At 45.6% G+C, this 25,739-nt stretch overlaps 2 protein-coding genes across 3 annotated transcripts in view; one reads left to right on the top strand and one right to left on the bottom strand.

Moving 5' to 3' along the window:
* Nucleotides 1-1,123, bottom strand: part of Klhl18 (kelch like family member 18) — a 44,794-nt gene extending 43,671 nt beyond the window's left edge. The window contains exon 1 of one of the 2 annotated variants that reach the window (XM_051140204.1): nucleotides 936-1,123. In XM_051140204.1, the coding sequence (XP_050996161.1) occupies nucleotides 936-1,064 (129 nt within the window). In that variant the 5' untranslated portion in view covers nucleotides 1,065-1,123. The remainder of the gene's footprint in view (nucleotides 1-935) is intronic. The other variant, XM_051140205.1, reaches the window with a different exon arrangement.
* Nucleotides 1,124-6,733: 5,610 nt separating this feature from the next.
* Kif9 (kinesin family member 9) overlaps nucleotides 6,734-25,739 on the top strand; it is a 47,787-nt gene continuing 28,781 nt past the window's right edge. The window contains exons 1-8 of the mRNA XM_051140740.1: nucleotides 6,734-6,826; nucleotides 8,724-8,889; nucleotides 11,939-12,045; nucleotides 13,250-13,474; nucleotides 17,871-17,954; nucleotides 18,066-18,158; nucleotides 20,000-20,147; nucleotides 21,131-21,195. Of these exons, the coding sequence (XP_050996697.1) occupies nucleotides 6,734-6,826; nucleotides 8,724-8,889; nucleotides 11,939-12,045; nucleotides 13,250-13,474; nucleotides 17,871-17,954; nucleotides 18,066-18,158; nucleotides 20,000-20,147; nucleotides 21,131-21,195 (981 nt within the window). The remainder of the gene's footprint in view (nucleotides 6,827-8,723; nucleotides 8,890-11,938; nucleotides 12,046-13,249; nucleotides 13,475-17,870; nucleotides 17,955-18,065; nucleotides 18,159-19,999; nucleotides 20,148-21,130; nucleotides 21,196-25,739) is intronic.

Genomic DNA, 25,739 nt, shown 5'->3' on the forward strand with positions numbered 1-25,739 from the left:
TGCCTCCCGAGAGCTGGGATTAAAGGCGTGTACCCGACAGCCATCCTACTCTTACCAGTCTGATTCGAATACGTAGAGAAGAAATGTTTCCATAACCAAATAGAAAATAAAGCTAAAAGGTGTCTGTGTCTTTCTGTTGTTTTGAAACAGGAAGAGGGAGTGTCACGCACAGACACTAGGAGCCTTCCAGGCAAGGTCCAACAGGAAAAACCACAGGCAAGGAACATCTCCCCTCCTGAAAGGGGATCCACCTGGCTCAGCAGTGCTCTCAAGAGGCATCCCAGCATGATTCAAAGCACAGGAGGGGGGACTGGCCATTGATACCAGACCGGAATGCTGGTAGGGAACAGGTGGTGAAATATGTCCCTCTCACCGAGCAGTCCTTTAGCCTGGCCTCCAGGACCTTTTAAGGTGTTGGTGGTAGATTGTTTTCCAGTGTGGAGCCGAGTAGTCCACATCAAGATTTCCAGATCCGATTCTAAAGGCGCCAAGACTCCTGAAGAGAAGGCTTAGCGTTTACAACAGCACTGCCAACTTCAAGGAGCACAAAGAAATGCCTTTATGATAAAATAGGATGTTTTAGTGGTGCCCATCAGAATGTGGACTCAGCCACCGCCCCTTCCTCCATAGACTGCTATTAGAACATTATCTCTAGTCTGTGTGACAGAAAAGGAGGCGGATACCCCAAGGTCTCCAGCTCTTAGGGCGTCAGCGGCACACCTCTCAATCTTTCCTTCCAATGGCTGAACGCCGGTCCCTTTTTCTCTTCCAACTTGGCCTCAATCCTCCTCTGCGCTTGGCACCGCTCTCTCTCCTAGTCTGTTCCCCTGTAACCTTTCTCCACCCTCAGTCTGCTGGACCACTCTTCCCCTGTCCACACCACCCCTCTTTCCTTCCCGCTCAGTCCTTTTCCCTTCAGCCAGCCACCACGGTACCTTGAGCGTCACGTCGCATAGCTTGCCCTGCCGCCGGATCTCTTCCATGACGCCGTAGCCACGACTAGGCAACTCCGACACGGAGAAATGCACCAAGTCCTCCAGCTCCTCCGCGCCGTCCTCCACCATCTTCCCCGGCCGCCGCAACTGCGCAGGCCTGACCGGCGGGCTTCACATTAACCAGGGCGGGGCAAGGGCGCACGCTGACGGCAGCTCGGAGCGCGAAGCCAGAATCACACACAAGCCCGCGCGGCCGCCGTACTCTGCACCGGAAGTCTCCCTGTACCGCTCCATGGTTCATACATTGCCTTCTTTTTCCCGCAACCTAAACCTCGTCTTTGCGTATACAGCTTCTCTAAGCCTTCCAGGTTAACTGACCGCACCTCTGTCTTCTTTGTTCAGCCCTGACTTTACCTGTATTTTCAGCGGAGAAACGTGGACCTAAATTCCACTACTACCCTACTCTACTTCCGGGATCCCTGGCAGCTTCCCGTTGCTATGGCGACTGTATACACAGTCGATCGGCTAGCTGTCCAGGTTGCCTTCTGGACTCTCGCAAGTCTCTGCGGTTATAGCTGTCGCTCTATCAGAACGCCACTGCCTCGCGAGGTGAGCAGTGGTCACGCGCCGGTGGGGTTAGGTAAAAGGGAAACCTGGTGGGTATAGCCACCCTGGCTGCTGGCAGTGGCTGAGTTCCAAACTCCTCTTGGCTCCTTTATTTGTAAAAAACAAAAACAGAAACAAAAAAACCGAGCCACCTCTGGAGAGCGCGTTGTCGCTGTGCCCCTTTCAGCGTGATCGCGGCTTAGAGGGACGAGTATTTTCTGAACTAATGTTCCCTAGTCCCACGAGTCTCCACCGGGGTCCCACGACTCGCCCTAGACAGAGAGGGCGTGAGGTTGAGTGTCAGAGGTCGGTCACACACTTCAGTCTTCAGTTTTCGAATTGGAGGCACCTTCGATGTCAACACTTCGAGCGGTTCGAGCTGCAGAGGAGGAATTTCCTGCAGAGGGGGACGAGAATGGGACAAAGGCCACCTGTCACGCACTCTTTAGGAAAAGATTCCACACACTGGGTGAGAAATGAGAGTGTGGCCGGTTTTGCCTGGATGCCAATTTTGGGTCCATCTCATGGTGTGATACAGTAGGACCCTCTGTGTGAGTTTAGAGGCTGTTGTCCCTGATCTAAGTAAGAGCATGGCAGATAGGAACCTCTAGTGCCTATCAGTCATGCATACCATACCATAGAATGTTCTTCTACCCCTATTGTCAAGCCTTTGTGGTCTTGATGCATACATATTCTGCCCATTCCCAAGCCCAAAACAAATGAAGAAACACTGTCTCTCAGCACAGAGGTGGCTACTTTATCACATGAGAAGTATCTAAGGATTGTGTGCAAATGACTGGGGGTATTCCATCCAAAGTTCTGAGGGAAGGGAACACTGCCTAATGGGAGGGTGTGTTGAAACTGACCTTGGCTTCTTGTACCTGGAGATCAAGTGTCCTCTCAGGAAGGCTGCAAGTTCAGGTTGTTAGTGTGGGGGAGGAGTGACATCATATGCCTTGGAACTCTCTCAGTAGTGACGGAGGAAGATGGACCCACCTATGGAGAGTCACTCACCCTCTGACATCCAGCCATGAGTGTCACCACCAACCACCATTTCTTGAGCACCTGCTGTGTGCTGGGCGCTGCTCTGGACCTTGTGGGGGGAATCACAAGAGATAAAAGGCACGGTCCTTGTCCTCAAGCAGCCTGTAATTTGATTTGGGAGCTGAAGCCCACATAAATGAAGCGACATAAAAACGGTAACAAGCAGTATTTCAGTAAGTGCAAAACGGCATGTGGTTTTGATGCGCTATTGTGTAGTGGGCTCGCGGGAGGAGTGTGGATCATCGTTGCAGGTTGCATATGACTCCGGGGATGCTCATCCAGGCATATGACTCCGGGCATGAGCATCTAGAGGGCCTTGGGAAGATCTGATGGGTGACTGCATGTGCATGTTAGAAATGTTAGGGCAGAAAAGGAGGAAAGCTCTGGAGAAGCCTTTGATCTGGTCTGTGGACCTGCTTTCCAGAACACTCTGGATTCTTTGGGGTTATACTGGGGAGTATACTGGTTATACTCAATGGCACTGGAATCTTCCTGGCCAGGAAGATGGGCTCTTGGGGTTCGTGTTGGGGAGGGTTTCCCAGGGCTGTAGAAATTGAATATTGAGTAAGAAGCACACCTCTCTTCTGGAGGTGCTATCCCAACACTTGGGAAGCTAAGGCAAGAGGATTAGGAGTTCATGGCCAGCCTGGGCTACACAGTGACACCCTATCTTAAGGAAAACATTTTTAAAAATCCTGAACAACAAACCACTTTTCTCTACTCTCAGTTTCTCAGTAACATAAACCAGAGTTAGTTTGGAATTGAAATCTTCTCTTCAGTTTCCTCAGTTTGGGGTTCACGTTAGAAACTGTGTGTGTGTGTGTGTGTGTGTGTGTGTGTGTTTCTAGATTTCAGTTGTGCAGACAAAAATACTCTATCAAGCCATGTTGTTTTCTTACCCCAATATTTTTCAGATGAAAAAAACAAAAAATTATGAAAGATCTAAGCTAGGAAAAGACTTCAGTGAAATAGTGACTTCAGGAATTTAGGAAATTTTCACTCTATGATAGGCAAATGTGGGAGTACTGTATTTGCTTGCTTGATTTGACAGCTGGAGTGCCTATGATGGGTGATGCTTTCATTTTATCCACTTCGTTGAAACTGTAAGCTGGAAGAATAGCACCTGCTTCTATTTCACTTGTTTCTGCGGTATACTTAGCACCATGGTGATGATGGCTAATGTATTTGTAAGAAGAAATGATCCCAAGTTATATCTAGAAATGTGAAAGCCATTAATACTTTTCAAAGCTAGAGTAATTTTTGTTAGGCAGTACCATTGCACCTCTATTAGAAAAGTTCATGTAAAATGTTCTATTTATTTTTAAAGCTTTAATATTTTTGTTATAGTTTATTAAGTGTGTGTATGTGTGGTGTGCCCCTGTGTGCCAGAGTTCATGTGTAGATGCCAGAGAATAACTTGGGGAATTGGGTCTTTTCTTTCACCATGTATGTCCTGGGGGTCAGACTCAGGCCATCAATGTTTGTGTCAGGTGCCTTTACCTGTGCCATCTTGTTGGCCCTTTTATGCCATTTTTAAAAGTTTGCTTGTTTGACACAGGGTCTCACTGTGTAGTCTTGGCTGGCCTGAAATGCTAGACATAGACCAAACTCATAGATCTGAGGGTCTGTGCCGTCAGAATGCTGAGATTAGAGGCATGTCCCACCACATTTGGCCCATTATATGATTTTAATCAATACTAGAAAAAGTTCTGTTTCACATGAGGATGTTTTTCTTCAAAGGTATTAAACATTATTAAATATCCCTTCAGTATGTTAGAAGATTGAATCAACTGCCTTTGTCTGACATTTCCCTGTCTTTTCATAAATTCAGCCAACTGTTTGCTGATATATGCTTGGTTTTCCTCACCCCTTTATCTTCCCCACTACATCTTCCTTGTCTCCTCCCCCTATAAAAGTGCAGGTTACTTTGGGGGCAGGTGTTTTATTCCTTCTCAAACTGGCTCAATCCTGGTGGGGCAATTAAAAGGGAAATGTACACTACAGCCTACATCCTACTCTGTGGACCTTTTCTGTATTTAAATTTTGTTTGTAGTTCCAAAAAGCCAGGTGGTGGTGGTACATGCCTTTAGTCTCAACACTGGGGGGGGGGGGCAGAAGCAGGAGGATCTAAATTCAAGTCCAGCCTGGTTTGCAAAGTGAATTACAAGACATTCAGGGCTACAGAGAGAAAGCTTGTTTCAGAAATATATATATTTCCAAGTGCGTTGTTCTTTTTTGAGACAGGGTCTTGTTTATCTCAGACTGGTCTTGAACTTACCATGTAGCTGAGAATGACCTTGAACTTCCGGTCTTCCTGTCTCCACTTCCCAAGTGCTGGGATTTTAAGCAAGCACAGTGCTGCCACTATACCTGGCTCTTATGAAGGGCCTGCCTTGGGGCTCTGAGATGTCTCACTGGGTAAAGTCCTTGTCGAGTCACACATGAAGAACTGAGTTTCGGTTCCTAGCTCCCACATAAAAGTTGCACATGCTAGAGCAGAGACATGTGCGTCTTGTGGGCTTTCTGGCCAGCAAGTATAGCCAAAATGGTGAGCTCCGGGTTCAGTGACAGACCCTGCTTCAAAATATAAGGTGGAAGCTGGGCACAGTGGCGCACACCTATAATCCCAGCACTGAGGCAGAGGCAGGCGGATCTCTGTGAGTTTGAAGCCAGCCTGGTCTACAAAGTGAGTCCAGGATAGCCAAAGCTACACAGAGAAACCCTGTCACAAAAAACATATATGTGTGTGTGTGTCATATATAAAAACATATGTGTATGTATGTATGTATGTATGTATGATGGAGATGAATAGAGAAGACATCCCGTTTCCACTTCTAGCCTCGACACATGCACTCACAGGTGAGTGTACACACACACATAGAACGCTTCATCTTAAAACTCCACTATGCTAATTCTCCTAATAACAATGAAAAAAAATATATATCACACACACACACACACACACACACACACACACACACACACACACACATCCCACATAGAAGGGGGAAGGGGGAAAACTGACTCCACAAAGTTGTCCTTTAACTGCTTCCACATGCTGAGGCAGGTGTCCCTCATCCCCAGTAATAATAGTAAATATATTTTATCATACATAATAATAAATAATGAAATACATAATATAATAATGATAAATATATTTTATTTTAAGAAATACATATGTTTTTAAAAGATACTTAATCTGGCTGGTCATGATGACTCATACCTTTAATCCAGCACTGAAGAGGTAGAGGCAGGTGGATCACTGTGAGTTCGAGGTCTGTCTGGTCTACAGAGTGAGTTCCAGGATGGCCAAAGCTACACAGAGAAACCCTGTCTCAAAAAACCAAAACCAGCCAAGTGGTGGTGGCGCATGCCTTTAATCCCAGCACTTGGGAGGCAGGGGCATGTGCATCGCTGTGAGTTCGAGGACAGCCTGGTCCACAAAGAGAGTACAGACCAACCAAGGCTACACAGAGAAACCGTGTCTTGAAAAACCAAAACAAAACAAACAAAACAAGATATTTAATCTGTTGGCGGCCAGCCTGGTCTACAAAGCAAGTTCCAGGATAGACAGCCAAGGCTACATAGAGAAACCTTGTCTTGGAAAAACAAAAACAAAAAAACAAAAATGGATCCTTAATCTATTCTGATCTAGTTAGCGTGATGGACAGAGGAGTGAAAGAAGGTCTGTTAATGAGAAAAAGGCAGTTGGCTTTAATGTGTTCCAGACAAGTATATCAGGAGAAAGTGGAACACATGCAGTGAAGCATAATGGGTTCATCTTAGATGCACCCTTTCTAGAAATGTCAGCTAAAAGCAGGCTACTAAAAGGGAGCAGTCTTTTTGCTTTGGATTTCAGTCACAGTGGAGAATGGCAAAGCAGCAGAAAGACAGGAAGCACATGCACTTGGAGGGCAGAGCCCGTGGCTTGCAACTGGTCTCTTGTAGCCCAGGCTGTGCTCCAACTCACAGGGGAGCTGAGGCTGGCCTTGAACTCTGACCCACCTGCCTCCGTCTGCCAAGTGTTAGGGTTGCAAGTGTGCACTACCCTGCCAGGCTTTTATTCTTATTGTGATGAATGGCCTCTCCCCTCTAGTTGGTATTTGATGCTGACTACTAAAAATATTGTTCTCCTCTCTCCAGCTAGAATGGGTACTAGGAAAAAGGTTCAAGCATTTGTCCGCGTCAAGCCTACTGATGACTTTGCTCATGAAATGATCAAATATGGAGGCGACAACAAAGTAAGTGTAACGTGTTTGCCTTCACTTATCTAGTCCTTCCCTTTTCAGATCATTGGGACCTTGTTTCCCAACAGCCATTTAAGGACCAAAACAGAGGGCCTGGAGAGATGGCTCAGAGGGTAAAGATGCCTGCCACCAAGCCTGAGGACATGAGGTCTAGCCCCTGGATCTGCATGTTGGAAGGAGAGAACGAACTCGTAAAAGTTGTCTTCTGAGTTCCAAACGCATGCTGCTGTATGCTATTTACACACACACTCACAGATACATACATACATACATACACACACACAATTTTTAACAGAAACACTAAGAAGTATAGATATTCATGTGGACTAGAGTCGATCAACTCTAAACCATGCTGCTGATGAGGAAGTTCTTGAGAGTCTCATTTTTTTTTCTTTCATTTGTTCATCTGGCAGGAGGGGCACACGTGTGCTACAGCACAAGTGTGGAAGTCAGGCAGGAGCTTGCAAAACTGTAGACTTGGTTCTGCCCTTCTACCACGTGGGCACTGGGGAACCAAACTCAGGTTGTTAGGCTTGATGGCAGGGCCCTTTCCTTACTGAGCCATCTTGCCAGCCCTTCCAGTAGACCTTTTTTTGTTTGTTTGTTTGTTTTTTGTTTTTTGTTTTTGGTTTTTGGTTTTTTGAGACAGGGCTTCTCTGTGTAATCTTGGCTGTCCTGGACTCACTTTGTAGACCAGGCTGGCCTCAAACTCACAGAGATCCACCTGCTTCTGCCTCCTGAGTGCTGGGATTAAAGGCATGCATAACCACGCTTGGCTTCAAGTCCAGCCTTTTGTTTTGTTTTGTTGTTTTTGAGAGAGAGTTTCTCTGTGTAGCCTTGGCTGTCCTGGACTTTGTAGACCAGGCTGGCCTCTAACTCACAGTGATCTACCTGCCTCTGCCTACCGAGTGCTGGGGTTAAAGGTATGTGCTACCACACTTGGCTCCAAGGCCAGCTTTTTATAAGATAAAAATATGTTTGTTGTTGTTGTTGTTTTGTTTTTGTTTTTTAAGACAGGGTTTCTCTGTGTAGTCTTGGCTGTCCTGGGCTTCCCCTGTAGACCAGGCTGACCTTGAACTCAGAGATCTACCTGTCTCTGCTTTTTGATTGCTGGGATTAAAGACATTTGCTACCATGCCTGACCTACAAACTTACAGCTGTAGCCAAACAGCCAGGGCCCGAACTAGAACCATTGTTTCTGATTGCACTGTGACTCCCACCTAATTTAAGGCTCAGTAGTTAAGAGCCCTTGCCGTTCTTGCAGAGGCCCTGTACTTCATTCCCTGCACCCACAAGACAGTTTACAACTGTATGTAACTCCAGTTCCAGGACTTCTGACACCCTTTTCTGGTCTCTGCTGGTACCAGGCACACATGCAGTACACATACATGCATTCATGCAAAACATTCATACATGTAAAAAAAACCCTAAAAACTTTTAAAAAAAGATTTATTTATGTCATATGCAGGGTTCTGCCTACATGTATGCCTGCATGCCAGAAGAGGGCACCAGATCTCGTTATAGATGGTTGTGAGCCACCATGTGGTTTCTGGGAATTGAACTCAGGACCTCTGGAAGAGCAGCCAGTGCTCTTAACCTCTGAGCCATCTCACCAGCACCTAAAACCTTCTTAAGAAAACAAACAAACAAACAAACAAACAAAAAAACTTCACATTGTCTGTTGTCTCTAAGTCAGGCCTCAGTAATAAATGATTATTTATTTACTTGATACAGTCTCCCTATGTAGCCCTAGCTGTCCTGGAACTCTCTATGTAGACCAGGCTGACCTTGAATTCCAGATCCTCCTGACTTAGCCTTTCAGGGGTTAGGATTCAGGAATGCATCACTCACACCTGGCTTCTCCCTTTCTTTCTTCCTCTTTTTTCCCTAGAGCATTGATATTCACTTAAAAAAAGACACTAGGAGAGGAGTTGTCAATAACCAGCAGACAGACTGGTCATTCAAGTTGGATGGAGTTCTTCATGATGCCTCCCAGGACTTGGTTTATGAGACAGTTGCCAAGGAAGCGGTTTCTCAAGCCCTTGATGGATACAATGGTAATTTAATCAACTCTTATTTTATCTCCCACTGTGAGGAGCCCCTCTTGGAGGAAGAGGTACAAGAGGTGCTCTATCCTGAATAAAATAAAACTTAAGAACATCTCCAACATTGTATACTTACTTACTTGTCAGTCTGTGATTTAACGGTAGAACATACATTTTCTTGGGAACATTCTGGAATGGCTCCATCCAGTCTCTTAGTTCTTACCTTTGTTGGGTTGTAAGAAGACCCTGGCTTCATTGGGCATGATGGCACACACCCTTAATCCCAGTACTTGGGAGGCAGAGGCAGACAGATCTCTGTGAGTTCCAGGTCAGCCTGGTCTACAAAGTGAGTCCAGGGCAGGCAGGACTCCAGGGCTCCATGGAGAAACTCTGTCTTGAAAAGCATAGGAAGAAGGAGAAGAAGAGGAGGATGAGGAAGAAGAGGAGGAAGAGGAAGAAGACCCTAGATTTTCATAGGTCTTAGATAGTCAACTATAGTCTTGGGTGTGTATTCGAATCTCAGTCCACTATGTGGCTCTGTCTGCCTAGAACTCACTATATAGACCAGAAATACACCTATGTCTGCCTCTACCTCCTAAATGCTGGGATTAAAGGCAACAATGCCCAGCCTAAAAGCAGCTTTATTGGGAATTTTTAATGAACTTATTCAAAGATTATTTTAAGGTTTTTATTTTGTTTTTTGTTTTTTTTTGAGACAAGCTCTCACTGTGTAGTTTGTTTGTTTGTTTAGTTTTTTTTTTTTCAAGTTGACCGAGTCCAGGACAGCCAAGGCTACACAAGGAAACCCTGTCTTGAAAAACAAACAACAACAAAAAAAAAACAAAACCAAAAAAAAAAAAACAAAAACAAAAAAGTTGATGGGGCTGGAGAAATGGCTCATCACTTAAGAGCACTGGCTGCTTGCTCTTCCAGAGGACCCAGGTTCAATTCCCAACACCCACAAGGCAGTTCACAACCATCTGTAACTCCAGTTCTAAGGGGTCCAATATCCTCTTTTGCCTTCTTTGGATACCAAGCACTCACATGATCCACAGGCAAAACACCCATACATTTAAAAAGAACTTTAAAGCAAAACAAAACAAAAACCCAACACCCAGATAGTGTGACATAGTAGCAAATTCCTGGAATGGAAGCAGGAGGATCAGGAGTTCAAAGTCATCCACAGCTATCTACCAATTAGGTGGCAGCATGAGCTACATGTGGTCCTGTCTAAAAATAAAAATAAAGTTTCCATTTGTAGACTTTGCCATCTGGTGGCTGATCAGAATAGTCTCTAGTTTGCAAGGCTTCTGTTAGTTGCTTGGTACTAGGTGTCAAACCCAGAACTCATAAATATTAAGCACGTGTTCTACCATGGTGCTACACACATAGCTCTGAAAATTTTAGGCTTTTCTTTTTTTTTTTTTTTTTTTTTTTGGTTTTTGTTGTTGTTATTTTGTTTTTCTTCCAAGATAGGGTTTCTCTGTGTAACCCTGCCTGACCTGGACTCACTCTGTAGACCAGGCTGGCCTCGAACTCACAGAGATCCATCTGCCTCTGCCTCCGGAGTTCTGAGATTAAAGGGGTGTGCCACCACTCTAACTAGCTTTAGGCTTTTCTATAGGAAAGTGCATGAAAGAGCCAGGCATGCTTGTCCGTGCTTGTAAATCCCGCACCTGCACTTGGAAGGTAGAGGCAGGAGGATCAGGAATGTGAGAATAGTTTGGATTACACAGCCAGACCCTGTTTTGTTTCTGAAAGACAGTGAATCTGGATTCCCAGCACTGCAGTGGATTCTGCCTGTGGTCCCCGCTGATGTTTTCATGATTCCCTAAGAGGCTATGGCTTGGAGATAACGATGGGGGAATTGAGAACAAGGGAACTAAACAGTCTCAGGCACTGGGTGCTATAGAGCTACAGAAGGGCTCTGAATCCCAGCTGAAGTGACTTCAGGGCTCAGTAGCAGTGGGCTCATTGCTGTTTCCTGCTCCAACCCAGATGCTGAATTAGGACAACTCATCTAAAACCTACTGCCAATCCCAGTGCTGTGAAGCAAAGGCAACCACAGGGCCTAGTGGAGCCTCACCAGGTCTGCCATGTAGACTCAGAGAAGCAGTCTTTGGAGTAGGTCCAATTCTAGAGGAAGGAGTTATAAGAGTCCATGGTGACAATGGTTTGCGTGAGAGATGATGATGATGATGATGTAAAAGTACAAATGAAAGTCTTCCCAGGGTAGGCAGGGGGGCAGAGGTCATGGCCCAGTCATGGTGGTCCGTTTCTGGAAGTGGCAAAGTACTAACTAGGAGCCTTGTAGTCTATAAATCATTCTCTTAGCAAGGTACAGAGTCACAGGGTGGCCATCCCAGCACATGGGCGGTGGAAGCAGGTGGATCAGGAGTTCAAGTCATTCTTGGATACATAGCTTGATGCCAACATGGGCTCTGTGAGACCACGTCTCAAACAGACCAACAAAAAAGCTTTCTACTTCCCAGCATGGTGGCCCACACCTTTATGCCCAGCACTTGAGAGGCAGAGGCAGGTGGATTGCTGTGAGTTCAAGGCCAGCCTGGTCTACAAAGCAAGTCTAGGACAGCCAGGGCTGTTACACAGAGAAACCCTGTCTTAAACAAACAAACAAGACAGCAATACTCTTTCTGGAAATTTGTCTCTTTGGGGTGTCTCTTGATAGTTCTCAAACACATGCAGGTTGTGGCCTTAAGGAGGATTGGGATCTAATGTTCCAATGCCCTCCTATTCTTTACAAGAAAACTTGCAACCATGATGTTCCCTAGCCCTAGGACCAGATCATCTGGGAACAGGGAAGCAGGGGCTTTGTGTAGGTGACACACTGGGTATGCATGGTCATGTTGTAACTGTTTATGTCCCTGCTTCCCCGTGTACCTACTCTCTTCCATGGTGGAATTCCTGATGTCTCTAGATGGTTCTACTGGCCACCTTCACAGCAAGAGTCCCAGATGGCACCAAGGATGTTAAGGGTACATGGCTTGTCCATGGAGTGATTTTTCTGAATGTCACTCAGACGTATTTGAAATGCTTGCAGGTACCATCATGTGTTATGGGCAGACAGGAGCTGGCAAGACATACACCATGACGGGAGCAACTGAGAGCTACAAGCACCGGGGTATTCTCCCCCGGGCCCTGCAGCAGGTAGCATGGGCCTATGGTTGGGATGCCACACAACCACCCTCTTCTCTACCACAGATGCAGCCAACTCCAGGCTGCCAACTAGAGACAGCTGCCTCAAGTGAACTACAGCTGACACTGGTTTTGGAGACAGAACACTATGACTGGGCTGGGGGTAGAGTCAGAGTCCTCAGGAAACTCAGTCTTTGATTTTCCCTGACCCTGTTACCTTCTTTGTGAAGGAAGGAGCAGTCATGCTAATCAGACTCCTCTGCTCCCGTGGTCTAATGCTGTAACTAAGGATTCAGAGGTCCTAATCATGCTCTTTGCTGGTTTTAATGAAGGGAATGCGGCTCTTTCAGAACTTTCTTATTGCCTTGCTGTGGCTTCTTCCATTCAGTAGCTCCTGAAAGAACAAAGGCAAAAGGCAGGCCGTGACTGAGTCTTTAGGACTGTCAGCCATGACTATGGGAAATGAAACAGAAGACTGGATAGAAGGGCCTTCCTTTGGGACCTGCTAGCCCAGGTTTTGGTTAGAGGTAGAATGCAAAAAGCCTTCCAAAGTGTTTTGTCACTCTGATCCACCAATGCTCCATTTCTCTGAAGTAATATGCTTCCTAGCCCATCGTCAAAGTGTTGGACTCTCAAGGCTGAGAGTGTAACTCACTTTGTAAAGGGCTTGCAGACCATGCACAAAGCGCTGGCTTTGATCCCTAGCACTAGGTGGGGAGGGGGGCAGGGAAGGGGGAGAGAAGCATAGCGGCAAGGGTTGCAATCAGGGAAGTGGAGGCAAAAGGATCAGAAGTTCAAGGTCATCTTTGGTTACATTGAGAATTCCAGACGAACTTGGGTCACATGAGACCCTATCTCAAAACTAGCTGGATATGATGGGGTGCACCTACATGTAATCCCAGTACTTACAAAGACTGAAGCGGGAAGATGGTGAGCTAGATAAATAACTGGGCTACATTCTTAACTCCAACTAGCCTGGGACAGAGTGTAGAAACTGCCTCAAAAACAAACAAACAACCCAAACCAGTAAAACCCAAAAGCTGATAATCCTACCCACTAGACTAACAATAATAGCTGTTGTTGAGACCATCACATCAGCCAGACAAGAATGGTCCTCCACTCGCTGGTGCCCTCTGCTGAGGGAAGACATGGGCTGACACTAAGTAGTTAGCTTTGGAGTTGTACTCTTAGTGACTGTGGTCCAATTCCGATCTAGGTTTTTAGGATGATTGAAGAGCGCCCTACACATGCCATCACTGTACGTGTTTCCTACTTGGAAATCTACAATGAGAACCTATTTGATCTTCTGTCCACTCTACCCTATGTTGGACCCTCAGTCACACCAATGACCATCGTGGAGAACCCTCAAGGGGTCTTCATTAAGGGTTTGTCAGTCCACCTCACAAGTCAAGAGGAGGATGCATTCAGCCTCCTCTTTGAGGTGAGATAAGAGTCTCCTCCCTCCTTCCTCCTTCCCTCCCTCTCTCCTCCCTCCCTTCCTCTTTCTCTTCCTCCCTTTCCTTGTCTTCCTCTTCCCTACTTTTTTCATAGTTTATTTTTTATTTTTCATTTTTTGAGACAGGGTTTCTCTGTGTAGTCTTGGCCATCCTAGACTCACTTTGTAGACCACGCTGACCTCGAACTCATAGCTATCCACCTGCTGGGATTAAAGACATGTGCCATCACACCCAGCTTTCATAGTTTTTTATTTACCTTGACAATCAGAATGAAAATTCATATGTGCTTATATAGAAAACTTAGTGTTGAATAAGAAGAACCAAAATTCGTAAGATGTTTTTCATTTAAAGTAACAAAAACATATTATAGATCATGTCTTTCTAGTCCTTTCTGTGAGATTGTTTTTTGTTTGCAGTGCTGGAGACTGTGCAGATGGCTTTATATTCCTAGACAAGTCCTCTGTCACCAAACTATATTCCCAGCTTCTTTTTACTTTTTAAACCATTTTAGCCAGGTGTGGTGGTGAATGCCTTTGATTCTAGCACTCCAGAGTCAGAGGAAGATAAATCTCTGTGAATTCAAGGCCAGTCTGGTCTACAAAGCGAGTTCCAAGACAGCCAGGGCTGTTACACAGAAAAACACTGTTTTGAAAAGCTAAATAAATAAACAAATGCATTTTAGCTGGGCAGTGGGGGTACATGCCTTTAATCTCTGCACTCAGGAGACAGACACAAGTAGATCTCAAAGTCTGAAGCCAACCTGGTCTACAGAGTGAGTTCCCAGGACAGCAAGGGATACACAGAAGAACCATGTCTTAAAAAATTAAAAGATAAATCAAGGGGGCTGGAGAGATGGCTCATTGGTTAGTTATGAGCACCGCCTGCTCTTCCAAAGGTCCTGAGTTCAATTCCCAGCAACCACATGGTGGCTCATAACCATCTATACTGTGATCTAATTCCCCTTTCTGTCATGCAGACAAGCACTGTATACATAATAAATAAATAAACAAAGATACATATATAAATGTTCATAGCAGCATTATTCATAGCCACCAAAGATTGTCACCCACAATATCTGTTAGCCAGTGAATAGATAAACAGCTCTAACAGTGGTGAGCAATAAAAGGCAACGGTGTGGGAAGGACAAACACATGCTGATGTGCTTGTCCTACAGCATAAATAACCCCTGGAAACATTCTAGCCGTCAGCCACAGAAGGCCTCACACTGAGGGAAGTCCATAACAGCCACCCACAGAAAGAGCCAGAAAGTAGCTCAGGGGAAGGAGTGGGAAGGGGCAACGCATGGGCCAGGGAGCTTTTGGGGTGATATAGCAGGTCTAAAATAGGATTGTGACAATGTTGCCCAATTCTGTACATTAATAAAAATCACTCCATTACAAAAAAATAGAACAGTGCCTTTTATGGTATATAACTTATGGTAGTCAGGTGTAATGGTGTACCCCAAGGATCCTAGCACTTAGGAGGCAGAGGCAGGTGAATTTAAGAATCTATGGCCAACCTGTGCTACACAGAAAGATCAAACAAACAAAAATTATAATTAACAAAACTTTTTCTTAAAAGTCACATTGTGGAGCTGAAGAGATGGTTCAGCAGTTGTTTGTTTTGTTTTTGTTTTTGTCTATTTGAGACATGGTTTCTTTGTGTAGGTTTGGCTGTCCTGTACTTACTTTATAGACCAGGCTGGCCTCAAACTCACAGAGATCCACCTGTCTTTGCCACCCGAGTGCTGGGATTAAAGCATGCACCACCATGCCTGGCTTTTGTTTTTTTGTTGTTTTGTTTTTGTTTTTTTGGAGATGGCTCAGCAGTTAAAGGGCGCTGACTGCTCTTCCAAAGAACCCAGGTCCAGTTCCCAGCACACACATGGCAGCTCACAGCTGTCTGTGACTCCAAGATCTGACACCCTCAGACAGACAGACATGCAGGCAAAACACCAATGTATATAAAATAAAGGTAAATCAGTTTTTTGTTTGTCTGGTTGGTTGGTTTTTCTAGACAGGGTTTCTCTGTGTAACAGTTCTGCCTATCCTGGACTCACTTTTGTAGACCAGGCTGGCCTCGAACTCACAGTGATCTGCCTGCCTCTGCCTCCCAACTGTTGGGATTAAAGGCTAGGCTTTCTTTCTTTCTTTCCTTTCTTTCTTTCTTTCTTTTCTTTCTTTCTTTCTTTCTTTCTTTCTTTCTTTCTTTCTTTCTTTCTTTCTTTCTTTCTTTCTTTCTCTTTCTTTTTGAGTCAGGGTTTCTCTCTGTAACAGCCCTGGCTGTCCTGGAACTCTTTGTAGACCAGTCTGTCCTGGAACTCACAGAGATCCGTCTGCCTCTGGGATTAAAGGGGTGCGCCACCACTCCCAGCTTTTCTTTTGATTTTTCGAGACAGATTTCTCTGTGTAGTCTTGGTTGTCCTGGATTCACTTTGTAAACCGGGCTGGCCTGGAACTCATAAAGATCCACCTGCCTCTGCCTCCCAGAGTGTTGGGATTACAGGTGTGCAGCACTACACCCATCTGTTCTGAACATTTTAAGCCTCTTTCGTTTTTTAGTGTTTTATTTTTATTTTACATCTATGGGTTTTTTTACTGGCCATTTGCATTCAGGGTCCACTGAAGTTAGAAAAGGCATAGGAATTGGAGTTAGACCATTGTGAGCTGCCATATGGGTTCTGGGAATTGAACCTGAGACCTCTGGAAGAGCAGCAGTGCTCTTAACTGTTGAGCCATCTCTACAGCCCCCACCTTAACCCTTTTTTAAAATTTTTATTAAATATTTTTACATATGAATTTATATTATTACACATATATATGATAAACTACCTGCAGCAAGAAGAACCAGGAATCAGGAACTATATACATGTTACAGTCATAGTGTTTTGGCTACTTGTGTTTGGCAGCCTTAAAGAAAACCTCTTTCTTAACTTAGTGAGTCTAAAATTCTGAATGTAAATAAATAGCTATCATATTTCATCGTTATCAACTTAAAACATCTATCTAGACCTAAAAACATCTTAACCCCTAAACAACTAAGCTTGATTGCAAAACTAAACTATCTGGTCTTCAGTCCCATCAAAGACTTGAGAAGGAATAAAATTAATTACCTGAGTAGAAAGGAAGTACAGGTTAGCAGCTTCCAAAATGAGAAAATGACAGAGAAACTTTGCTGCCTGAACAGTCACCCAAAATTCTCTTTAACATTGGAGCGTCATCTTCAACCTTCTGGCCCAATATATCTGACAGACATATTTGTGAGGCAGGAACTATTGAGGACTTGCTTACCCTGTCTTAGAAGAGTTTGGCCATCAACTCTGCCTGCATCCAAACTTGCCCTTTTTTAGGCAGAATTCTGTCTGTGGTAGAAACAAGGACATTTTGCCCAGTTGCTTGTGTGTGTGTGTCTGTCTCTCTGTCTCTCTATCGTCTCTGTCTCTTATCTCTCTATGCTCTCTCTAGTGTCTCTGTATCTCTCTCTCTCTCTCTCTCTCTCTCTCTCTCTCTCTCTCTCTCTCTCTCTCTCTCTCTCTCTCTCTCTCCCCTGAGACAGGGTTTCTATGAGCTCTGCCTGTCCTGGAACTCACTCTGTAGTCCAGGCTGTCCTCAAACTCATGGAGATCCACCCGCCTCTGCCTCCCAAGTGCTGAGATTAAAGGTGTGTGTCACCACTGCCCAGCGTGAATCTCTCTTTGAAATAATAAAAACATCTTTAAATGCCATATTCTGTATGTCTCTGAGGTTTTTGAAGACCTTATTTAACACCTTAAGCCTCTAGCCGGGCGTGGTGGCACACGCCTTTAATCCCAGCACTCGGGAGGCAGAGGCAGGCAGATCGCTGGTTTTTTTTTTCCGAGACAGGGTTTCTCTGTGTAGCCCTGGCTGTCCTGGACTCACTTTGTAGACCAGGTTGACCTTGAACTCACCATGCCCGGCCAAGCCTCTTAACTCTTACTGTGTCTCACTTTTCAGAAAACATCAGTTTGGGGCTGGAGAGATGGCTCAGTGGTTAAGAGCACTGTCTGCTCTTCCAGAGGTCCTGAGTTCAATTTCTAGAACCACATGGTGGCTTATAACCATCTATACCCTCTGATGCCCTCTACTGGTATGCAGGTGTACATGCAGATAGAGCAGTCAAATACATAAAATAAAAAATTAAATCTAAAAAAAAAAAGAAAGAAAAAAAGAAAGAAAGAAAGAAAACATCAGTTTGTCCACTTTACCCCAAATACCAGTGGTGAAAGAACAGGACAAACTCCAGCTAGTTCCCATTTTATTAATTTTCAAAAGACATTGCCCAGAAGGCGCAGATGATCATGATGGTATGAATGTTGGAAAATGACTCTACATTGTCTCATACATTTCCCTTCCTCTTTAGGGAGAGACCAACAGGATCATTGCCTCCCACACAATGAACAAAAATTCATCCCGGTCACACTGCATTTTCACCATCTACATGGAGGTAGGTGCAAGTTCTTTGTTCAGCCTAAGAAGGACTGGTGACTCCTGTGGGTGCCACCCAGTCAGAAGGTCCTCCCGGTGCATTCTAAAGTCTGTTTGGATGTTTTTGTAGGCCCATTCTCGGACCTTATCAGATGAAAAGTATATCACTTCCAAAATCAACTTGGTAGATCTGGCGGGCTCAGAGAGGCTCGGCAAGACAGGGGTAAGTCTTATCAACTTACAAGAGTGGCATAGCTTGTTAAGAGGCCATGGGCTCTGTGGTATAGAGCCTGTGTACATGCGTAGCCCACACTGGCTGCATGAGGACAGCCAGGTGGAGTGGAGTGCAGTAAGGAAGAGTTGTTGGAGGTATTGTAGCAGCTACTGGCAATAGTTTGTATTCCATGAGGCTTTTCTAACCATTATGTGAGATGATTCCCCTTAACACAGTGCCTATGTTGGAAATAAGCCTGGGGTTTAGGGACCTCACCTGTATCACACAAAGTGAAAGTAAACTGGCAAGTAAGCTTTTACTTTTGAGAAAGGGTACATTGCTTCATTCAAGTAACAAGCACACCCAGGCAGTGGTGGTGCATGCCTTTAATCCCAGCAATTTGGGAGGCAGAGACAGGTGGATCTCTGTGAGTTCAAGGCCAGCCTGGGCTATAGCGTGAGTTCCAGGACAGCCAGGGCTATAGTGTGAGTTCCAGGACAGCCAGGGCTATTATACAGAGAAACCCTGTCTTGAAAAACAACAAAAAAGTAACAAGCACATCCAACCAAAAATATGGTAGGTTTTTATGCTAACAAGAGTGCTGTGTCCTTTCTTGTTTGGCTGGGGTCTGATCTCACAGTCTTTGGTGACTAGCTAGTTTTGAAAACTAGGGAAAGGAATTAAAGGAAGTGTCAGCCTCTCTGGGTCATCAAGTTTTGAAAGTACAGCAGAGGCTTTGCGTAAACAGTTTTACATGGTAGGGAAACTACAGTGCACCATGAAGGCTTCACTCTTGTGAACATTCTTCTGACAGGAAAGATTTTTGTTCTTTGTAATTGTTCCTTGCCTATATTCAGTAAGTGCCCAGTAAACACTCCACATTCGTATGGCATTTCTCTGTGTATGGATATGAGATTTCACATACATATTTAATTTCAATTAAAATGTATTTTTGCCAACGTTTTTTTTTTTTTTTTTTTTTTTTTTAGTTTTTTGAGACAGGGTTTCTCTGTGTAGCCTTGGCTGTCCTGGACTCACTATGTAGACCAGGCTTGCCTCGAACTCACAGCCTGCCTCAGCCTCCCAAGTGCTGGGATTAAAGGCGTGTGCCACCACGCCCGGCTCTTGCCAAAGCATTTTTAACACAAAATTTCAGGAGTATTTAGATAAGCATTTGGGGGATGGAGAGATGGCTCAGGGGTTGGGAGCATTGACTGTTCTTCCGGAGGACCCAGGTTCAATTCCCAGCACCCATATGGCAGATCACAACTGTCTGTAACTCCAAAATCTGATATCCACAGACATACATGCACATAAAATAAATAAATGTGATAAGCATTTGGATGTGAATATTCACAGGCTTACTTGCTCGGGTATCTCATGTGCATTTGTAGCAGGTAAGCACATATAAATATTCGTGTATGCATTCTTTTGGTTTTGGTTTTGGTTTTGGTTTGTTTGGGTTTTTTGTTTTGTTTTGTTTTTTGTTTTTGAGACAGGGTTTCTCTGTGTAACCCTGGCTGTCCTGGACTCTCTGCAGACCAGACTGGCCTCGAACTACAGAGATCTGCCCGCCTCTGCTCCCAAGTGCTGGGATTAAAGGTGTGTGCCACCGTGCCCAGCCATCTTGTTCATATTCTTCTTCATCTCAACCATCATATGAATCTTCCTGTGAGTTTTACCATTGCCAGTAGCCCAAGATGGAAAACACTTGCATCCTGGGGGAAAAGGCCCTGGTTCTGGAAGGGAAGCTGCAGCCTGGCTGTAGACTCTCACTTCATTGTAAACCAGGAAGGGTTAATAGGTAGCCTTGCCACTCTGTCCAGAGTGACTGGTCATTTTGTTTGCAGTCAGAAGGTAGAGTCCTAAAGGAAGCCACCTACATCAACAAGTCGCTGTCGTTCCTGGAGCAGGCCATCATTGCCCTTGGGGACCAGAAGCGGGACCACATCCCTTTCCGGCAGTGCAAGCTCACCCATGCCCTGAAAGACTCCTTAGGTGAGGGTGTGCTTGGTCCTCAGAGAGGAGGGGGTCTGTGTCCTGGGGAGGACTAGGCCTGGCTCCTCTGCCAGGAATCAGACAATCAATTTGACCCAGGGGAATGAACTTGTGGCTCTTCAGAAGTGATGTCAGTCAGACACACAGACACGCCTTCTTACACTCTTGCTGTTCACGCCTTAGAATCTCTACTCACACTTTTGCCTCTGCTGAGATTTTCTCTTTCCCCTTTGCCCGTAAACTGTTGGGCAGAAACCTTTGTGGCCTTGAAGACCCAGGATAAGGTCCTTTCCTATCATTTCCCCCTTTCCTTTACATCTTCCTGGACACAACAGTGGGGGCCACCTTGCCATCCTCACCTGTTTATGGCTTTGCAGGGCCTAACGACACAGTTTCTGGTCATTAGCCCTGTGACGCCATGAGAAATTCCCTAGCTCATACCTTTGCTCCTGTGTTCTCTCTGCTGTTTTCTCTTGGTTCCTTTTGCGTACATCACATGGTCTCCCACCACCCCGGCCCCATTCTTACCTCTCTGTCTCTTGCCTCCTAGCCTCATGCAGACTAGGGTTGTCTCCTCTGCCTCTAAGTCAACATGGACTGTTAAAACAAAGCACCGTAGTCTGGGAGGCCTAGATGACAAACATAATTTTTGTAGTTATGTAGACTGGAAAAGCTAAGATCAAGGAACTGATGGATTCAGTTCCTGGCTTGCCGATGGCCACTTCTTGGCCATATCTTCATGAGGAGAAAATGAAATGGCTCTGGGTTTTCTTTCTTACCAAGACAGTTACCCCATCATAGGGGCTGCATACACAAGACCTTATCCAAAAGTAATTATCTCCCAAAGGCCCCACTGCAAACATATCAAACTAGGTGTTTGGAGTTGGAATTTTGGAAGTTCTGAATTTTGTGGGAACACAGGCATTGAGTCCATAACAGAACCCTGTCAATCCTAAAGGAGTCTCTCATGTTGCTTTCTGCAGGGGGAAACTGCAATATGGTCCTTGTGACAAACATCTATGGAGAAGCTGCCCAGTTAGAAGAAACGGTGCGTAGAAACAGTCATTGCAACCTATCTAGGGCAGGTGGGTTGCAAGGGAGGCATACACATTAAAAAACCCTAAATAAAGTAGGTTTGGAAAAGGTGAAGCCTACGGTTTCTCCTCATGGGTGCTGGGGGTGGGGGCGGGTGGGGGCGGGTGGGGGCAGAGTGGGGGTGAGGTGGGAATGGGGGTGGGCATGGGGTAGATAAGGTTGTATCCAGACTTGCTTAGATGATGCACTCACTATCCATGGCATTGCCAGAAATGCGGGGGAACGAATATAAGCCACAACAGCTGAGGGTAGCAGAGGCCAGGATCCAGGCAACATATTATATAAAGAAATTATGCAGGGCGTAGTGGCGCATGCCTTTAATCCTAGCACTCTGGAGGCAGAGGCAGGCAGATCACTTTGAGTTCGAGGCCAGCCTGGTCTACAAAGTAAGTCCAGGACAGCCAAGGCTACACAGAGAAACCCTCTCTCAAAAAAACCAAAAATAAAAAATAAAAAGAAGGTTAACTGGGCTGGAGAGATGGCTCAGCCATTAAAAGCTAGGCTCACAACCAAAAATATAAGAAAGTTAAACCTTGGGGCTTACACAAGAAGGGCATAGTGAGAGCAGTTTTGTGAGGATAAAGAACATGTTTTCAGGGTGCTGCTCATATGAGGTGAATGGTTCAGCATTGAGGCATCAGAGCCCTCTGTAAAAAGAGAAGCCCTGGCCCTCCGTCATGTCAGAGTCCTGGGTGGAAGAGGCCTTCAGAAGAGGCCAGGGAGGGGAGAGGACTTTTTCCCCATGAAGCTTAGGTAGGCACTGAGCTGGGTGGCATTAAAATACTGGCAGCAGGATGTACAAGTGTTCCTGGTAGAGGAGACAAGAGGACTGAAAATGTGACTCTTGCCAGGAACGTCTTGCCTACAAGTGGGCTTAAGAAAGAGAGAACAGAAAAGTGCAGGGCTTAGATGGGTCTGGCTAGGCGGGGCCCTTGGCTGCTCTCCTGCACATGGCTGGAACCATGACAGAGTTTGAAGAGGGGAGAGTCATAGACACTGATAAGACTCAGAGAATCCAGTGGACACAGGTGGCTAAAGGGGGGCATTCATGAAAATGTCAGACGGGAATAATTGCTCGGCACAATAACAGGTGGATCCACTCCTGGCTGGGCTTCCCTCTCTCCTTTAAAGTACCTTGGTCTTAAGACAGGTTTGGAAAACAGCCCTTTGACTGGCAAATGTTGAAGGCGAGCTTCAGCTATCTGGAGAATTGACTTAGGTGCAATGGGTCATTTCCAGGGATGCTGTGAGGCAAAACATGCCTGTAGGGCCTCCAGCCTGCATGCATTAGGGATTGTCCCAGCACAGGGAGAGCGCTCTTGCCACACGTTCAGCACCCTGGGACTCGGGAGGCCAAGCCAAAGAGGCCCAGCTGACGTGAGGCAGCAGCCCCAGGGAATCAGTTTAGGAAGCTCTTGGTCTCATCTCATAACAAAGCACAATTGAGCCCCAAGAGGAGCTGTAACAACATTGACCTCCTGGGTTCCTTATTAAGAAGGCTACTCTTAGCTGGGTGGTGGTGGCGTACGCCTTTAATCCTAGCACTCGAGAGGCAGAGGCAGGTGGATCACTGCGATTTTGAGGCCAGCCTGTTCTACAAAGCGAGTCCAGGACAGCTTACACGGAGAAATCCTGCCTTGAAAAACCAAAACAAACAAACACACACACACACACACACACACACACACACACACACACACACACACCAAAAACCAATCCAAACCAAACCAAAAAGGATAAAGAAAGAAAGCTACCCTAGAGAACTCATGCAGCAGCTTTGGGGAGGTCATCACTGATGCTGGGACATACATATACACATACATATAATTTATTTTTATTTCATGTACATTTGTGTTTTTCCTGCATGTATGTCTGTGTGAGGGTGTCAGATCTTGAAGTTACAGACAGTTGTGAACTGCCATGTGGGTGCTGGGAATTGAACCTGGATCCTCTGAAAGAGAAGTCAGTATTCTCAACCTCTGAGCCATCTCTCCAGCCCCTCATGCTGGGACTTTTTAATCATAGACCTAATTTGGGGTTACCCATGTTTGGAGTAGAGTCTGATCTGGATCTCTACAAAACCAGCGCCTATAACAACGATTATGCTTCTTTCTGAGACTCTCTGAACAAAGTATCAGAAACTGCACACTGAGTCTCCTGGGACTCACAAAGCAGGCCTCCCATCCCTGTACAAAGGAATAGGTGAAGTTTCTCTAAGGTCACTCAAATGTCCAGTGGCATTGCTCTTAACCAACAAGCTACACCACTGAGAAAGACCCTTACCAGTCCTTCCTTGGGGCCACAGCGGGGTGACATGTCCCCATCCACGCCTGGTCCTCATCTCAGGGCCTCTTCACTGACAGTCAACACAGCATGATGGGAGATTCCATTCTCAGAGCCTGCCTCGTGCTCCACTGCTCACCTAACATCTGTGCATTGAGGCTGTTTCCTTCTGGTGTGGCTGCTCACTAGAAGGGTCCCCAGAAGTCAGCCACTTTTGGATGGGCTACTGCTTATGGTTTTGTTTCCTCTTTTTCTTCTTCCTCCTACTCCTCTTTTCTTTCTTTTTCTTTTTTCTTGTTTCTTTTCTTTTTCTTTTTTTGGTTTTTCAAGACAGGGTTTCTCTGTGACTGTCCAGGACTCACTTTGTAGACCAGGCTGTCCTTGAACTCACAGCGATCCGCCTGCCTCTGCCTCCCAAGTGCTGGAATTAAAGGTGTGCACCACCACCGCCTGGCTGCCAGCTTTTCTTTTGACACTGCTAGGGATTGACCCCAGGGCCTCACACGTGCTAGGCAGGTACCTTATCACTGAGCTATGTCTCTAGCATGTTTTTCACTTTTAAAATGTATTATTATTTTTTTGCTGGGGGTGGGGTGGGGGTGGGGGGTTGCACATGGCCAGAGGACAACTTTCAGGAGTTAATTCTCTTTTTTCCACTGTGAGTTTCAGGCACTGAATTCAGGTCATCAGGCTTATGTGGTGTCCTAGTTTTCTTTCTTTCTTTTTAAAAAAATTTTTTATTTTTTCTAGATAGTGTTTCTCTGTGTAGCACTGGCTGTCCTGGACTCACTTTGTAGAGCAGGCAGGCCTCAGACTCACAGAGATCTGTCTCCCTCTGCCTTCTAAGTGCTGGGATTAAAGGACCACCACCTCCCGGGTTCCTAATTTTCTTTCTATTGTAATGATAAAAGACTAAGTGTGCAGAGGCCAGAGGAGGATGTTGGATGTCTTCTCCTGTTACTATCAGCCTTATTCTTTCTTTTTTTGTTGTTTTATTTGTTTGTTTTTCAAGACACAGTCTCTCTGTGTTAGCCTTGGCTGTCTTGGACTCGCTTTGTAGACCAGGCTAGCCTCAAACTCACAGCGATCGGCCTGCCTCTGCCTCCCAAGTGCTGGGATTAAAGGTGTGCTCCACCACGCTCAGCTTCAACCTTATTCTTTCATTGAACCTAAATCTTACTGTTCTAGCTAGGCTGGCCAGCCCATGAACTTGATTTCACCTGTCTCTGGGCCCCCAACACTGGGATTACAGGCATACATAGCCAATGTCTGGATTTTACATGGGGGCTCTTAGCCACTGAACTATCTCTTATTAACTTGGAGGTAGCCCTTTAAGGCTAAGACAGCTAGCCAACAAACCCCAAGGATCTGTACCCCAGCAGCTCTGAGACTACAAGATCATGCCTCCACACAGGCTTCTTATGTGCATTCTGGGGATCAGACTCAAGTTCTTGGGTCCTCATGTTTGTGCAGCCAACAACTTTACCAACTGAGCTCTTCTCCTCAGACACACACAAGGCTTTTTTTTTTTTTTTTTTTGGCCAGGTAAGGTAGCATACGCTATTTATCCCAGCACTCCAGAGGCAGAAGCAGGCAGATCTCTGTGAATCTGAGGCCAGCCTGCTCTTCAAAGAGGGTTCCAGGACAGACAGGGCTACATATTAAAACCCTGTCTTAAGAAAACATGCAAACAAGCCGGGAGTGGTGGCACACGCCTTTAATCCCAGCACTCGGGAGGCAGAGGCAGGTGGATCACTGTGAGTTGGAAGCCAGCCCGGTCTACAAAGGGAGTCCAGGACAACCAAGGCTACATAGAGAAACCCTGTCTCGAAAAACCAAAAAAAAAAGAAAAGAAAAGAAAACATGCAAACAAAAGTCAAACAATGGAAACTTTTGATAATGAATGGGATTGCATATTATCTCTTTTAGACTTCACTGAGATAGACCCAGAGAAGTAGCTAAAGAAGGGCAGGGTGCCCTCCTGAAGAGGGAACATCATGCTGGTGCCTTTCATGGGAAGGAGAACCAGAAAGGCTTCGTTCTGGAAGCTGCTTTCTAGTTATGCCTTCAAGAGTGGACATTAGAAAGACAAATAGGGTAGGAGGAGAGAAAAGAGTGCCTGAGGCAGGGGTGGCCTGAGTGCGGGCATCTAGATGGAAGATGGGTAGGTGTGGATTAAGAACTAGAACAACGTGGAGCTAAGGATGCTCATCA

This window comes from Acomys russatus, chromosome 32 (assembly GCF_903995435.1).
Source record: "Acomys russatus chromosome 32, mAcoRus1.1, whole genome shotgun sequence".
NCBI classification, from domain to species: Eukaryota; Metazoa; Chordata; class Mammalia; order Rodentia; family Muridae; genus Acomys; species Acomys russatus.